Source organism: Dendropsophus ebraccatus, chromosome 8, assembly GCF_027789765.1.
Source record: "Dendropsophus ebraccatus isolate aDenEbr1 chromosome 8, aDenEbr1.pat, whole genome shotgun sequence".
NCBI lineage: Eukaryota > Metazoa > Chordata > Amphibia > Anura > Hylidae > Dendropsophus > Dendropsophus ebraccatus.
The window spans coordinates 12,672,532-12,690,410 of NC_091461.1; the positions used below are offsets into that span (position 1 = coordinate 12,672,532).

The window sequence follows — 17,879 nt, forward strand, 5'->3', positions numbered from 1 at the left end:
AGGAGATAGATAGATAGATAGATAGATAGATAGATAGATAGATAGGAGATAGATAGATAGATAGATAGATAGATGATAGATAGATGGATAGATAGATAGATAGATAGATAGATAGATAGATAGGAGATAGATAGATAGATAGGAGATAGATAGATAGGAGATAGATAGATAGATAGATAGATAGATAGATAGATAGATAGATAGATAGATAGATGATAGATAGATGGATAGATAGATAGATAGATAGATAGATAGATAGATAGATAGATAGATAGTTCTGTCACCAGGGAGGGGTTATATAAGTAAATTCCCCATTCCCATAGGGTGAACACTATTTACACAATGCAGTCTTTTTGCTTAGCACAAACCATATATTGCAAACTGAAAAAAAAAAAAAAAACTGGCTCGCCTCTGAATTTTCCCTTGGGCCAGTTTCAAACAACGGGACGCATGTTAGTATTTTGATTTATGTTCTAGTCTCCAAAAATAAATTGTGACTTTGCACAGCCAGTAGAGATGCACAATGCTGGGTCTATATTAATGGCCGTGTGGAGGTGCCATAGCGCCTCTGATTTACCAGCTAAGCAGCCTGTTTGCCAACAATCCAGACGCAATCATCTTTTCCTGCCAAATCCGTTTTCGAAATGTATTTTGGCTGCGGGCAGTAAGAAAATAAGTAAATAAATAAAAATAAATAAATATATAAATAATAAAAAAATAATAATAATAATAAAGGCAACCGACAGATTACATCTGAAACAACATGCCTTGAATAATGACACTTTTTGATTTTATTCTAAGGGAATGGCCCAGTTTTTAATTTTTATCGCTACCTGTCTCACGATGTGACGGCTAATTAATGGCAACGTGTAATGGGATCGACGCGGCTCCTGCAGATTTATGATAAAGGGATTGTGAAAAGGTCAGATGCAACTCTGCTATAATTAAACTTTTCATTAAAGGAGAAGTCCGGCCAAAATTAATTTTTGATATGTTGTTACTTATGAAAAGTTATACAAATTTCTAATGTACATTAATTATGGGAAATGCACATATAGAGCTATTTCCCTTAATTTAGTAGATCAGGAAGTGTTAGAAATATCTCTGAAGAAGTGACGTCACGACCCAGGGTGTAATTCCTATGGAGTGTCCAGCAGGGGGTGCTCTCTATATATAAGTCTATGGGACTTTATTGTTTCTATGGGTTTCTATGTAATGTAATGTAATGTAGTGTACAGTGCTTTATTGAATGAATACATCTATGGAATACTTTGGGGAGCAAGTGTCCTTGCTCCCCAAAGTATTGCATAAATGTATTCATTCAATACATTCAATACACAGTAAGCCCGCCGATCCGCCGCATTTCCGCCGCATTCCCGCCGATCCGCCACACGCTGATCCGCCGCATTCCCGCCGATCCGGACCATATACATTGAACTACAGCTCCCATCATCTGCTTCTAGTATGAACAGGTGATGGGAGCTGTAGCTGGGTAATGGATATGACATGCCGCCGGGCGCAGGGGGGAGCCGCTCAGTACACAGGAGCGCTCCCCCCTCCTCCTCCTCCTCCTTCCGTGATAACTTCCGCCTATACCAATGCTGACTCCCTGCCTGGCCGCCGCTCTCCGCTCTCCCCCCCATACATACCGGCTCCCGATGCATCCTGGTGTCCGCGCTGATGCCGGGAGCCGGTATATGTGAGCGGAGAGCGGCGGCCAGGCAGGGAGTCAGCATTGGTATAGGCGGAAGTTATCCCGGAAGGAGGAGGAGGAGGGGGGAGCGCTCCTGTGTACTGAGCGGCTCCCCCTGCGCCCGGCAGCATGTCATATCCATTACCCAGATACAGCTTCCCATCACCTGTTCATACTAGAAGCAGATGATGGGAGCTGTAGTTCAATGTATATGGTCCGGATCGGCGGGAATGCGGCGGATCGGCGGGAATGCGGCGGAAATGCGGCGGATCGGCGGGCTTACTGTGTATTGAATGAATACATTTATGCAATACTTTGGGGAGCAAGGACACTTGCTCCCCAAAGTATTCCATAGATGTATTCATTCAATAAAGCACTGTACACTACATTACATTACATTACATTACATAGAAACCCATAGAAACAATAAAGTCCCATAGACTTCTATATAGAGAGCACCCCCTGCTGGACACTCCATAGGAATTACACCCTGGGTCGTGACGTCACTTCTTCAGAGATATTTCTAACACTTCCTGATCTACTACATTAAGGGAAATAGCAGTATATGTGCATTTCCCATAATTAATGTACATTAGAAATTTGTATAACTTTTCATAAGTAACAACATATCAAAAATTAATTTTGGCCGGACTTCTCCTTTAATTTTTCAGATGCACAATACCCTGCACATAATGTACAAATTGACCAGCTGCCCTCCCCATCAATAATTTATGGCCAATGCTTCAATATTAATGGTAATTAAAACTTGTCCCTGAAGCCGTCCAGATGGTTTCAAGGAAAACCACGAGGGCTGGAGAGGCTACAGGAGGCGGCGTGGTCGATGGATTCTTTAAATCTTAGAGAAAGTCCTCAGCCCTGACTTCCAGGAGGAGGAAGGTCCAGACTGGGGGGGAAGCTACGGGGAGGAACCACTGGTCGGCTGACTCCAACAAGAAAGGAAAAAGAAAGATTTGCTATATAGGTCTTGTCCTTGTTGGTGGGGGCTACAACATGATATACAATCAGGGCTTATACAGTGTGCCATCACTAAGTAAAGTAGCTACAAAGCAGTCACATGTACATTACTCAAATAATAATGTCATACAGTGCTTAAATGTCATCATACGATACACAAATTATACAGTCATACTAATATATCATCATACAATACACAAATAATACAGTCATACTAATATATCATCATACAATACACAAATAATACCGCCATACTAATATATCATCATACAAGACAGAAATAATACTGTCATACTAATATATCATCATACAATACACAAATAATAACGTCATACTAACATATCATACAATACAGAAATAATACTGTCATACTAATATATCATCATACAAGACAGAAATAATACAGTCATACTAGTATATCATCATACAAGACAGAAATAATACAGTCATACTAGTATATCATCAAACAAGACAGAAATAATACCATCATACAATACACAAATAATACCGTCATACTAATATACTGTCATACAATACACAAATAATACCATCATACTAACATATCATACAATACAGAAATAATACTGTCATACTAATATATCATCATACAATAGACAAATAATAACGTCATACTAACATATCATACAATACAGAAATAATACTGTCATACTAATATATCATCATACAATACAGAAATAATACTGTCATACTAATATATCATCATACAAGACAGAAATAATACAGTCATACTAATATATCATCATACAAGACAGAAATAATACCATCATACAACATACAAATAATACCGTCATACTAATATACTGTCATACAATACACAAATAATACCATCATACTAACATATCATACAATACAGAAATAATACTGTCATACTAATATATCATCATAGAAGACAGAAATAATACTGTCATACTAATATATCATCATACAATACACAAATAATACTGCCATACTTATATATCATCATACAATACACAAATAATACTGCCATACTTATATATCATCATACAATACACAAATAATACCGCCATACTAATATATCATCATACAATACACAAATAATACCGCCATACTAATATATCATCATACAAGACACAAATAATACCCCCATACTTATATATCATCATACAATACACAAATAATACCGTCATACTAATATATCATCATACAAGACAGAAATAATATCATCATACAATACACAAATAATACTGCCATACTGATATATCATCATACAATACACAAATAATACTGCCATACTGATATATCATCATACAATACACAAATAATACCATCATACAATACAGAAATAATACAGTCATACTAATATGCCATCATACAATACACAAATAATACCGTCATACTAATATACCATCATACAGTACAGAAATACTGCCATACTAATATATCATACAATACAGAAATAATAACATCATACTAATACAATATATCATCATACAGTACAGAAATAATGCCATCATACTAATATATCATCATACAATACACAAATAGTACCATTGTAGTATTATATCATCATACAGTGAGGAAATACTGCCATACTAATATAACATACAATACAGAAATAATGCCATCATACTAATATACCATCATACAATACACAAATAATACGGACTGCACAAAAGCAGTGTGAACCCAGCCTAACACATCATAGCATTACACATCTAAACCACTTTGAGTGCTAAGCTACATAACTAGGGGACACAGCCAATATGGTTGACCTTAAAGCTCAGTAGATATAACTTTGGCCCATGTCCTACTTTTCATCCTGTAGTGATTTATATTGTTCTAGCCAAGTAGATGCAGTAGTCACACTTACTAGTCACTTTTTTGAAGACCACCATCTAGTTTGGTGTTGGACCATCTTTGTCATTGCATAGATCCCACCAGGTGATGACATTTTTTTGCAGAAATATCAGCCCATGAGGACAGGGTCACTTTACGCAGACACCACACATTAGAAGGTGGTACTGAAGTGATGCGAGCCTCATCCCAGAGAAATCTATAGGATAAGATATAGGACTGCAAAGGTTGAGAAGCAAGTCAAACTAACTCAAGACAATCCATGACCTTTGCGGACTGTGCACTGTCCTGCCCTCAGTTTCCTTCTCCCACTGGGGAAACAGCTTCCATGGACCACAATGCTTACATATGTCCTACTATCCAAATAAACAAGTTTAGAAGAGTGTGCCAAGACCACCACCATTATACCCCCTTCGCTGGCCTGAATTGTGCCCACCTGACGAGAAGGGCTCCCTTAGACAGTGGTCCTTGGACTGGTCATCTGCTGTTATAACCCATCAGTGCTCAGAAGTTGCGGGATCACACAATGGAAATTGTATTCAGTTGTAGTGTCCTGACTATGTTCCTCCTACTCATCCGAATGATTCCTGACATCAACCTCAGATCCCTTCGGTTCTTTCAAGATCTTTCCATCCATAGAATCCGTATTCTCTAGATGTTTTTCCTTTATCGCTTCATTATCTGTTTATGTTCCACGTCATTACATGAGAAAATCCCCAAAAAGTTATCACTGGCGTCCGGAACTGGCGAGTCTAGCCCCTGTGACCAGGCCTCAAATCAAGAACATTGGATTCTCCCATCTAATGTGGATTCACTGAGACTGATCTGCGGGAAAGCCGATCACTGATCACCGGAATCACGGGGTCCAATGTCCATATAGAAGAGGTCTAATCATAAGAGGACACAGTGTCTATGCCTACTGCATTTACTTGTCAGACCTCCATCTATTAGAAAATGGGGCATCCAAGCAAGTTCATACGGTGATCCTATCTGGCCAAGATAAGGCGGCCATATGTTCAGCTGCCCGTATTACTACTATACACTTTGATGGACAGGGCCATCACTATGCATAGTCACTTCTCAGAGGTATAATGAGGGATTCCACCATATTGTTTCACGGGGTCCACAACCTTAATCCAGTCTGGTAGCCAACAGGTCCCAGATGTGACTGCTACCACTACACGAAAACCTAAGTTTTATGGTTTTACTGAATAATCTCCCTCCCCCTTCCTTCGCATATTATGTCTTGTAACATCTCTAAAATATTGTGCTTGCAAACACAATTTTTCTGGTTAGCCAATAAAGGCGTCACTCCTACAATCCATATGTCCTTAAGTCTTCACCATCCCATAGATTTTCTCGGCTAACTCAGCACCACGCTATTTTTTTCTTCCTTTACAAGCTTGGAATGTAGAAGCAGAAGAAGCAGTAAAACACTGGACTTTTATCTACTCATCTAAATTTCCGGCTGAACCAGGCGCAATAATATAAAATTGTTTGGCTGCCAAAAAAAAAAAAAAAAAAGAAAAAAAAATCTGCAATGGAAATTTTGATTTCATTAGGTTTTCTTTTGCAGTTTCGGTGACATTTCCCTCTTTGAAATCTCTTTATTAAAGCAGCTGCTGACCGTGAAATTGTACAAGACTGGCAGGAAAAACAGAATCGTTCTCAGGTTTTCTCTTTTCCATGTATAGTTTGCGAGACTCATGTCCTAACAGAATCAGGTACTAGAACAGGCACAATGGGCAATGCATTGGCCCCTCCACCACTCAGTCCCCTCGATAATGATCGCACCATATACTGACTGCACCATATACTGACCACACCGTATACTAACCGCACCATATACTTACCGCACCATATACTAATCATACCGTATACTGATCGCACCGTATATAGTCCGCACCATATACAGACCGCACTGTATACTGATCGCACCGTATACTGTTCGCACAATATACTGACAGCATTAGACCCTGATTGGATCTCCAGAACTATATCACACCCCACCCACTGAGCAAAACCAACCAATTTCCATCTATGTGTAGTTTGCAAATCCCATGTCCTAGCAGAATTGAGTACTAGAATGGGCGTAATGGGAAATGCATTGGCTCCTCCACCACTCGGTTCCCTCGATACTGATCACACTGTATACTGACAGGACCATATACACAATGGGCAATGGATTGGCTCCTCCACCACTGGGTCCCCTCGATACTGACCGCACCATATACAGTCTGCACCATATAAGGACCGCACCATATACTGACAGCATTAGACCCCGACTAGATCTTCAGAAGTATAACGCACCTGATCCACTGAGCAGAGCCAACCAGTTTCCATATATGTGTAGTTTGCAAATCTCATGTCCTTACATAATTAGGTACTAGAATGGGCGCAATGGGAAATGCATTGGCTCCTCCACCACTCAGTTCCCTCGATTCTGATCACACTGTATACTGACAGGACCATATACTGACAGCACCATATACAGACCGTGCAAGACCCCGACTGGTTTTCCAGAAATATAACACACCTGATCCATTGAGCAGAATCAACCAGTTTCCATCGAGCGCTGTCTTCCTTCTCGCCTTCTGTGAACCTGCTTATAGACTTGTTATTTATCTGCTGTTTTATCCCTCTATGCTCCTTTTAGTATTTTGTACTGCTATATTGGAAATAACCTAACGCAGCAGGTAAGGCCAATACAGCTGGGACTGTTGACATAAAACATCAAGTACGTAGAGAACATTCTCCATCAAAGCGTACAGCAAGCATCTCTGAATTCAGGATTTGCATTACTGACAGCAAAGAACAAACCAAAGTCAAGTATGATAAGTGCCAGGAAGGTAGGAAAGGAGAGAGGGTGAAGCTGGCACAGGGGTGGGATGGTGTGCTATCTATTTTTCGTTTCGATCAGATTTGGCATTTTTAGGAAATTTACATTTACAGACCCCTAGATTCCCATTGAAAATAATGGCCACATTCTAAACGCTAACAGCCAATCACAGCACATATGCAAATAGCTAAAATATAGCAGCCAATAGGAACTCTAAGGTCTTGTCAGGCAATGTACCACAACTTCCACACAGTCACATGTCCACTATTGATCAATAGAAGATGTAATATATGGAAGGTCCTTAACGATTTTGTCTCACTGACATGAGTAAGATTGTCATGGTAACCGAACAATGATCTTTACCATTATAAGTTCCTAAGTCGCTCTTAAAGGGACCCAGGTCGCTCTTAAAGGGACGGGACCCATGTCGCTCTTAAAGGGACCCAGGTCACTCTTAAAGGGACAGGACGCATGTTGCTCTTAAAGGGACCCAAGTCTTTCCAAAAGGTACGGGACCCATGTCGCTCTTAAAGGGACCCTGGTCGCTCTTAAAGGGACCCAGGTCGCTCTTAAAGGGACCCAGGTCGATATTAAAGGGACCCAGGTCGCTCTTTAAGGGACTCAGGTCACTCTTTAAGGGACCCAGGTCGCGCTTTAAGGGAACCAGTTCGCGCTTTAAGGGACCCAGGTCGCTCTTAAAGGGACCCAGGTGGCTCTTAAAGGGAGCCAGGTGGCTCTTTAAGGGACCCAGGTGGCTCTTAAAGGGACCCAGGTGGCTCTTAAAGGGACGGCACCCAGGGTTAAAGTTTTTCTTAAAAGGAAGTCACTGGTAAAGGGGCGCTCTTTTAAAGCACTATGTATTTCCCTGGAAATGCAAATCTAGTTATCTTTGTGACGTGCCATGCAGATGTGTCAGAGGTTCCAATTGTTAGAGGTCAAGAAGCTGAGAACTCCGCTGACTGCCAGAACTCCTGGTCCATAGACTATAATGTAATAAGCTATCTGTAAAGGCAGCCATACAGATACTGGAAGAAAGCTACTGGAGTCCATGTCAGTTTAGTTGCTGCAGGACTCATCTAGCTATTTTATACCTCATATGGCCAAGAACCAAAGGATAGGCTAATAACAGTTAACATGCTATCTTCCAGTGTAGACCCAGTATACCACTATACTGTACACGTTAAACGGTCACAAGCTCCCATTGAAATGGGTGGGTTTGGTCAATGTGTATGGAGGTCTTCTGTGTTAAAAAAAACACAAGACCCAAAAAAAGAGATGAACAAGCCGACCAAACCCACATTCGTTAAATTTGGACAGGTTCGGGAAGAGCAGCCATACATCTCAAAAAAATAAAAAGAAGTTATTCTCACCCGTCTACGCTCCCCTGGTATCTTATTGTGGCTCTCCGGTCCTGTCTCATCATCTTCTCCACTGAGGCCCTGTCAGCCAATCACAGGTTGACTAAGATGGGACAGTACTGAGGCCTGTGATTGGCTCAGTGGGCTATCACTCTTGTCTCTAGAGTGACATCCCACTCAGCCAATCACAGGTGGTGGTGCTGTCCCATCTCAGTCCGCTTGTGATTGGCCTTGGTAAATTGGCCTTCAACAGAGAAGATGAAAGGACTGGAGAAGGACCCAGGGGAACGCAGACATGTAAGTACAATGGAAAGAGGCAGAGGGTGGACCACAAGAATGGAAGGTTATGTAATGGCTTTGTCTGCTGAGCAGAGTAGGAGGGAGCCATGCGGAAAATGCGAAATGGTCATACGTTTGGTTTAGCTTTACTTTAGATTACTTAATATTGGTGGCTCTCTGGGTTTGGCTAACAAAGAAGAGATGTGAACAAGCAACCAACCAATGATGTCCATATGTAACAGTAAATGTATAGTAGATCTGGCAGACTATGAAATGACCTGGATGGGTGAAAGTCCCCAGATAGCTGGGGTGGGGTGGAGTGTGGGGTCCTGAGCTGGTGATCCCACTCACCAGCTCACTGTATGTCAATCAGACAACCACCCTACAATCCAGCCTTCTTCCCATCATACCTGTTATGTTAATGGTGAATGAGAATGGGATACTTTTTTTCGAAACCCAACAGCAGAAAGAACTCGGTAAATGAGGGTGTATTTGATGAACTCTTTGTAAGCCAGAATTTCATTTTGTACTCAAATCCCTTGAAGCCGGAGGGTGAAGCAAATGTATTCCTGAGAAATGGAAGCTGGTGGGGAGAGAAGTCTATCATGTGCGTGCGAGGCGCACTGTCTGATGGGGTTGTGTTTGTGTTGATGGCGGGGGGGATAAGCCCGGTGGAGGAAATTATACGCAGCTCCTCTGGGCACATATACATCACAGGGAGACGTCTTCTCTCACACATTTTGCCACATGATTTTATGAACCTGGATCAGTCATTATAATGAAGGATAAACATTTTTTACACCGTAAAAATGCAAATATGGAAAAATACAGAAACTCAAGACCTAAAAGTGACAATAAAATCGGAGAATTAATTGTACGTCTTCTTCAGTTTAGAAGGATATGAACATAGCGGAGTGGTTTGTACTTATCATATCCCAGATAAATTAGCCTGAAACTCTCCCGTATGGCTCGACACAAGCGCCTCTCATCCATTCTTCATTACTGTTTCTTCTAGCGCCTGCGCTCTACCAACCGACCGACCTAACATAATCATCTGGGCAACTTTTCTTTACTGACCTCCAGAAAACCAGGTCTGAGCTAAGGGAGTGGCAAAGAAAGGACCAATCCCATTCATTGTTGTTGAGCAGTGAATTTGTTGTTTTTGGATTGTCGGATGACAGAATGTAAAAGAAGCCATTAAAGAACACATTGTAAGAGGACTAGATGGGGGGGGGGCGCATAAGGCTAAGCGGGGGTGCAACCCTGAATAAAGTCAACGCGGCATCATTAACTGCAACATGGAGGAAACAACACAATAAAACACAATGTAATACTGAAGATAAAAAAGCTGAGCACTGAGCTTTGTATACTCACGTCATTATTTGGTTTTCTATCCCTGGTTCCACCAATGCCCCGTCAACAAACAAGGGAGCAGATGTAAAGGCGTACTTACTCCATGACCGTCCCTCATCAAAGCTGAGCCTGGGGACAAAATAAATACAGTTTCTTTCAGAAGTTCCTTGCTTTTAATGTTCTCCTGCAGAGGTTTCGGCTAAGCCGGAGGTTGTGGTCTCCACCGGCTAGAGAAAGTGATCATTATCAGAGAGCCATGTAGAACCTGGCTGGAACAATCCCAGTAATAGCACAGCGCTCCCATCATTCACTTTGTACTCCGTGTCCTTTTTTTTTGTTGCCAGTCCCTCAAACTTTCCGCAGCAAATCAAAACACTATGGACCCATAAAAGCCTATTGATTCCCTAAATTACAACTTTCTGGAGCTGAGCTTTTTATGAACTGGACGTTTTAACATTTACTTTAATTGAAGCCTTAGCAGAATGGATGAGGAGGAGAAGGGGGAATTGCAAACGGTCAATGACACCAGATTTCTGATTGAACGTGACTCTAATGTTAAAGAGGTTGTCCGGGAAGAATTTACTTTTCACCTATCGACAGAATAGCAAAAAAGTAAGAGATTGTGGGTGGTCCGATCTTCATACCCCCCCCCCACCGATTTCTGTATGGGCCCCTGGCTTCTTTGTTATGAACAGAGCCGTGGGCACAGAGCGAAACCCGTAGCTCTATTCATTCCTATGGGGGTGCCAAAAAAACAGCAAAAAGGGTACTTACTCTGCTCTCTCCGGCACCTCCATGGAAATTAATAGAGCCGCGGGTAATGTACCGTACCAGGTTCGGATCCCCCACAAATTCTCACTTTTTCCCTATTCAGTGGATAGGGGAAAAGATAATTTTTTCTGGACACCCTCTCTAATCCTGGAATTAAGTACAATAAGTGTCTCTCACCCCCCACCCCAATGCATTGTTATTCCTGACTGTATGTCTTTTATATCTGGGTGTTTGGGAAAGACTGTTCCCTGAGGATACACACCATAAAGAAAGGGAACGTCCTGCACTCCACTACAAATCATGTCACAAACTTTATCGGAGATCTACAATTTTTGGGACATAAAAGATCAAATATAAGGCTCCGAGTTATTTCCAAATGAAAGTAGATCTGAGAAAAAAATAAAATAAAAAATGGGACACTTCGGGTCTGGTCATTTGGCATTTGTATACCGCTGGGTGAAGAAGTTGGATACAGCCCATGTGCTATGTTTATATTCATGTGTTCATGAACTCTCTAGGGCTGAATCCAACTTCTTCGGCCACCGGTTATCAAATGATTGGACCGCAGTATGCTCGAGGTGCACTCATCTCTAATTTACAGCCTTAGCTAATAGAATACGGAACATTTGGTACATTCTAAAGCTATGTTCACACGTAGTATAATAAGATGAAAATACGATCATAATTGTGGGTGAAAATAAAAATGTGTCAACAGGTAAAAAGTATTATTATTGTTATTATTATTATTATTATTATTATTGTTATTATTATTATTATTATTATTATTTAACAAAAGCAGGTCGAAATTAATAGGAATTTTTGGGATGGCTGTAATCAATTACGACTATTGTTCTATAAAGTGTGACTTTTCCATTGAACATAGCTGAAGTCTGTCTGGTCTCACTATCTAAGTGTTAGAGAGTTTAGTTGGTTTTTATCTATTGTTGTTTTTGAGATGCAATACCATGTACAGCCACTACAAAAAGTATGGAGCTGTGCCGCTTTGAAGATACAGGCCAGAAATGTTGTATTCTTGGTAATCTTCCTCAAATTTGAAGTCAGAATTGAAGATATTATAAGTGCAGTTGACAATATGACCTTTGCTCGTGTGCTAGAATAAAGCTCTAACAATTGGCAGCTAGTTATGTAGCAACAGAAAATACCACAGTCTATAACTTTAGGGCTATGTTCACACCATAAAAATAAGGTGAAATTATGGCTGTATTTTGGTCATTACGACTGTAAATAATGATCATCTTCGTTTTTACAGCTGTATTTTCACCTCATTTTATAGCGTGTACACATAGCCAAAAATATATATTTTTAAGTTAATAAGAAATAGAGTGCTTACCACAACTGGCGTACAGGAAGGGAAGTGTGTTTCATTGCTACCAAAGCTCCGCCCCAGTCCAAAAACCAAATATTGTATTCTTCTTCAAAAATCTGTAAACAAAAAAATAAAATCAAGTCTATATTAATACAATGTTGTATTTTTTAAATACAATTTCCAGTGGGGAGAAAAATCTAATCAACTGATGTTATACAGATTTTTTAAAAAGTTACTTCTATTTAAATATTTCAGGTCTTCCAATACTTATCAGCTGCTGTATGTCCTGCAGGAAGTGGTGTATTCTCTCCAGTCTGACACAGTGCTCTCTGCGGCCACCTCTGTCCATGGCAGGAACCGCAACAAATCCCCATAGAAAACCTCTCCTGCTCTGGACAGTTCCTGACATGGACAGAGGTGGCAACAGAGAGCACTGGGTCAGAGTGGAAAGAATACACCACTTCCTGCAGGACATACAGCACTTAATAAGTACTGGAAGGCTGGAAATTTTTGAAATAAAAGTAATTTAGAAATCTGTATGACTGTCTGGTACCAGTTTTTTTTTTTTTTTTTTTTTTTTTGCTGGACTAGTTCTTTGATCCCACTAAAATGCTAATAAGACTCCTAATAATAATAATTAGAATACTAATTCCTCTTATTCCAGTCTATCCTATACACAGCATTAATCATAAAGGATCCTATTGATCCGTCAGACATTAGCCATAAATTGCTTTAGTTAAATTAGCAATCAAATTGTCAAATGCAATAAATACACAATCTTATATGGAAAATGTATGAGACATTTCTTTTTCTTGTGTAATATATTGTGGCACATATTAGTGGATTGGACTCTTGGTTGTCGTTGATTGATTTGTGGCTGGCGTTTTCTATAACATTTGTGTATTGTATTTGGTTGATTGTAATGATGGGGAACAAAAGTAGCAAAACTGCTTCATTGTTTCTTGGTGAAATTAGCAAAAATATCAAATAAATGAAACTTCTCTGTAACTACAGGATACTTGCAAAAGAATAACAGGGACAGCAGTGAGTGACACAATGGAACAGCGGTATCAGGTGCACAGGGCACTACACCTAAGAGAGGCTGGGAGAATCTAGAATACCAGTGAGGTATGGCCGCAGCCCAACACCCTCCCCATTTGGTGCTATTGATACCAGTGAGGCATGGCCGCAGCCCAACACCCTCCCCATTTGGTGCTATTGATACCAGTGAGGCATGGCCGCAGCCCAACACCCTCCCCATTTGGTGCTATTGATACCAGTGAGGCATGGCCGCAGCCCAACACCCTCCCCATTTGGTGCTATTGATACCAGTGAGGCATGGCCGCAGCCCAACACCCTCCCCATTTGGTGCTATTGATACCAGTGAGGCATGGCCGCAGCCCAACACCCTCCCCATTTGGTGCTATTGATACCAGTGAGGCATGGCCGCAGCCCAACACCCTCCCCATTTGGTGCTATTGATACCAGTGAGGCATGGCCGCAGCCCAACACCCTCACCATTTGGTGCTATTGTCCACCTGTGAGATCCAGAACTTCCAACTGCATTATCCTGATGAAGATCTCGTTTTAACCTAAAAGCACGCTGATGGGTACTATGGAATAATTTGTGTTTTCAGACTTTTTATCTTCTTCAGTATTGTTCTTTTTCATCATCTTTCTCTCCTTCTCCCTTCTTTTCTCACTATTTATTCTGTTATCAATACTTCTTTTCCTTATCATCTTGTTTTCCTTCTCATGATTTCTCTTCTTCTGTCTTCCTCCTCTTCCTTCTCGTCTTTCTTCTTCCCATTCATTTTCTTATGTCTTTTTCCCCTGTGTATCACTTGACATCTCCCCCCTCTCTTCAACTTATCTTCTTTTTCTTCCTTTACCTCCCCTTACTACTATTTTCTCTTCCTCATCTTCTACTGGATCATTTTTCCTTCTTTGTTTTTCTCATTTTTCTTTTACCTTATTCCATTTTTCTTTTTTTTTTATCTTCTACTATACTATACTATACCATACTATACTATACTTTCCTTCTTCGTTTCCATCTTTTTACCCTTCCTCCTTTCATTATTTCCCTTCTTTTTCCTAATTTTACATTTTTTTCCACATTTTATCTTCCTCCTCTTGTACTTCCCCTTTTCTTTTTTCTTTGTTTCTCTTTCTCTTTTTTGTCTGTTTTCTTTATTTTCATTTGCCTTTTCTTATTCCTTGCCAAATTTTTCTTTCCTCTTTCTCTTAATCCTTCTCTTCTTCCCTGTGTTCTGTTGTTTCTGCTTTTTCTTGTCTTTTTAACTTTTTTGCATTTTTCTTTTTTTCTTTTTACTTCTTTTTCTTTGTCTTTCTTTCTTTATCATCATCATCATATTATTATTATTATTATTATTATTATTATTATTATTATTACTATTTCTTTAATTCACTATTTGTGAATAACACAAGTGATGAAATACTCATGAAGTGTAGTCAGTGTTAGGCCATGTTCACATGGCGTAATAGACCGGCCGTTCCATGACCCGTCAAGGAAAGGCCGGTCTCTGCAAAGATTATCCCGGCCGGTACTGCAAAACAAAGTGCATGTTGCACTTTGTTTTATCTGATGAAGAGGACGTATGTCTTCGAAACGCGTCATATTTGTGCTATATTAAATATATTTTTTACTATATTAAATTAATTTATTAAAGCTTTCGGACACTTCTCTATGTGGACAGCGCTGACCGTGAGTACCTTAATTCCTTTTTATTTTATTCACACATCAGAACTTGCCACTATGGAGCGTGTGACCGGAGCCGCTTGCTTCATAGTGTGCACTGACAGGGTTTCCTACGGCCGCTATTAACTGAACAGCGGCTGCAGAAAACTGACATGTCAGTTCTTTGCGGCGCTGCAAGGGATCCCGGCCTGAGGGTATACAATGTGAAGGAGAGGCAATGTATATATTTGTACGAATTACGGCTGTTGTTGCCGATTGCAACAATGGCCGTACTTTTACGTAGTGTGAACATAGCCTAAACCAGGTTAGGTTTTCTACGTTATGCTTATGCTACTGTTGCTATTGCTACTTCTACCACTCAATATGTCGATTACACATAAACAGTAATGTTTGTAAACAGATTCAATTAATTCACATACGTGTTTCCATGTATTTCCACCATCTGATGAGATGAACATATTGGTATCTGTTGAAGAGAGCTCAGGGCCCACGTTACCTGGGAAAGACACAGATTGTTGTTTCAGTCTTTATCCATATACATATGCATTAGTAAACTGAATATATCTTTGACATATGACTAATGTGTAAGGAAGGAATTAGATACTGTTGCCTGCAGGGGGCACTTTGTCCTTTGACAAAATGATTGATATAGAAGAAGTTCATAAACATTAGTGAAATAGTGAACATCAACCTACTTCAGTGGCTTAACTCAGATAAGATATACCAAGAAAGCAGCCTTCAACAATTCACTGACATATAAAGAGGTAGGGGAAGAAGGGAAAAGTAAAACCAGAAAAATAGAATAAGGGAGGGGGAGAAGGATGAAAAGAAAGAGGGAGAAGAGAATAAGGAATATAAGGAAAAGAAATAAAGGGAAAGAAGAAGGTAAAGATGAAGACAAGGGGAAGAAGAAGAACAAAAAGAAGAAAAACAAAAAGGGGGAAGAGGAAATAAGGAGTATAAGGAAAAGAAGGGAAAAAGAAGGAATAGAAGAAGATGAAAAGGGGGTGAAGAACAAAGAGAAGAAAAAGAAAAGGGGAGGAGGAAAAGAAAGAAGAAGAGGTGGAGAAGGAGGAGAAGAAGAGAATGGATAGAAGAAGACAAGGGGTGAAGAAGAACAAAAAAGAAAAAGGGGGAAGAGGAAAGGAAAAAGAAGAGGTGGAAAAGAAGAAGGAGGGAAAGAAGAGAAGGGATAGAAGAAGAAAAATAATAAGGGGGGGGGGAGAAAAAGAAGAGGTGGAGAAGAAGGAAAGGGATAGAAGAAGATGCATGGGGGTGAAGAAGAACAAAAAAAGAAAATAGGCAGATGGAAAAAACTGAGGAAAAAAGTGGAAAAGAAAAAAAGTAGAGGTAAAAAAAGTACAAAAAGTCTAGTACAAAAAAGAGAAATAAGGGCAAAAAGACTAGATGGAAGAAAATACGTTAAAAGGAGACAGTGAAAACTAAGGAGGAAAAGAAGAAAGTGTCAAAGAGTTGGAAGGGGAAAGGGAAACTATAAAGAATAAGAGAGAAGAATGGTGTGGAGAAAACAAAGGAGGAGAAAGATGGATAAGCAGAGCAAGGAGGTAGAGAAAACAGGAGAAAAAGAAAGGGATGGGAAAGAAAGAGAAAAAAAAGAGGAAAAGAAAAAAAATAGGAGAAAGAGAGAAGATGAAAGTGCAAGGAGAAGGAGAAGCAGAATAGAGAATATGAACAGGTAGGTGAAGCCGGAGAAGGAGAGAAGGATATACAGGAACCTCAGGAAAATAGGGAAAATAAGGAAAATGGGAACAACGTTTCTCAATAAGGAAAAATGAAGACTTCAAAAAGTGAAACCAAATTTTCCATAAATTACAGAGGTAAATGAAAGCCGCCATCACTATAAAGTGACCCAGGTGGCCTATGTTGCACACTCAGGTGCTGGCTGACGGTTTGACATCTGCTACATTTGCAGCCTATTCTTTCCATTTTCATTTTGATGTTTTGTTTTTTTTTTCTAATTCAAAAAGCAATGGAACACATCAACATGTTTCACCCTGAAAACCTTCAAATCACAAGTCCTGACACCTACTAACTGCATCAAATGTCACGCCGTACACTGTACAAGACCTGGCACTTTCCCAATAAATGATTTTCTTGCTACAACAAATCCTTGACTGACTGGTGATGTGAGGTGGAAAACAAGGATATTTCATGTTGTAATACGTTGTCGAATTTTGCCATCATTCATGTGCCCCCTTGTTATACACGGAGGCGAGAGTCTGATTTGTGAAATGAAATAGAAGACATTGGACCGGATAGAGAAGAGAAGTTATAGCATGGGCTGTGCTTGGTATCCATTGAAATTGTGTTGTGCCTTTGGACAAGGGTGGAGCAGTTTCAGGAAGTTTCATACAAACCCATTAACTACTATTTTTGATACCCCCACACTTTATTGGAAGATTGCAATACTTAATTAACTGAATTCCAAAAGTTTTTGGGACCAAATATGTGTATAATTTTTTATTCATACTGTTTCCAAGCACTTTTTTATTTGCATATTCTTTTTCCATAAACTTTGATTACCTAATTTTTTTTTGTTTATTTATTTGTCCCTTAAGGGACCCCCCCAAACATTTATTTTGGACGTTGGACATTGAGACTTATAACCATGTAAGTCTTGTGGAGAAAAAATGAGGGAATCAAAAACAAGTAACCCCCATAGCTTTATAATGGGAGGCTGCTCCTAGTAGCATCAGCAGCATATGTGT

At 39.9% G+C, this 17,879-nt stretch overlaps 1 protein-coding gene across 2 annotated transcripts in view; it reads right to left on the minus strand.

Annotated features, from left to right (window-relative positions):
- Positions 1-17,879, minus strand: part of SORCS3 (sortilin related VPS10 domain containing receptor 3) — a 420,882-nt gene that overhangs the window by 60,141 nt on the left and 342,862 nt on the right. For both annotated transcript variants that reach the window (XM_069979813.1, XM_069979814.1), the window contains exons 12-14: positions 15,570-15,646; positions 12,456-12,547; positions 10,355-10,462 (exon numbers count right to left, since the gene is read on the minus strand). In XM_069979813.1, the coding sequence (XP_069835914.1) occupies positions 10,355-10,462; positions 12,456-12,547; positions 15,570-15,646 (277 nt within the window). The remainder of the gene's footprint in view (positions 1-10,354; positions 10,463-12,455; positions 12,548-15,569; positions 15,647-17,879) is intronic.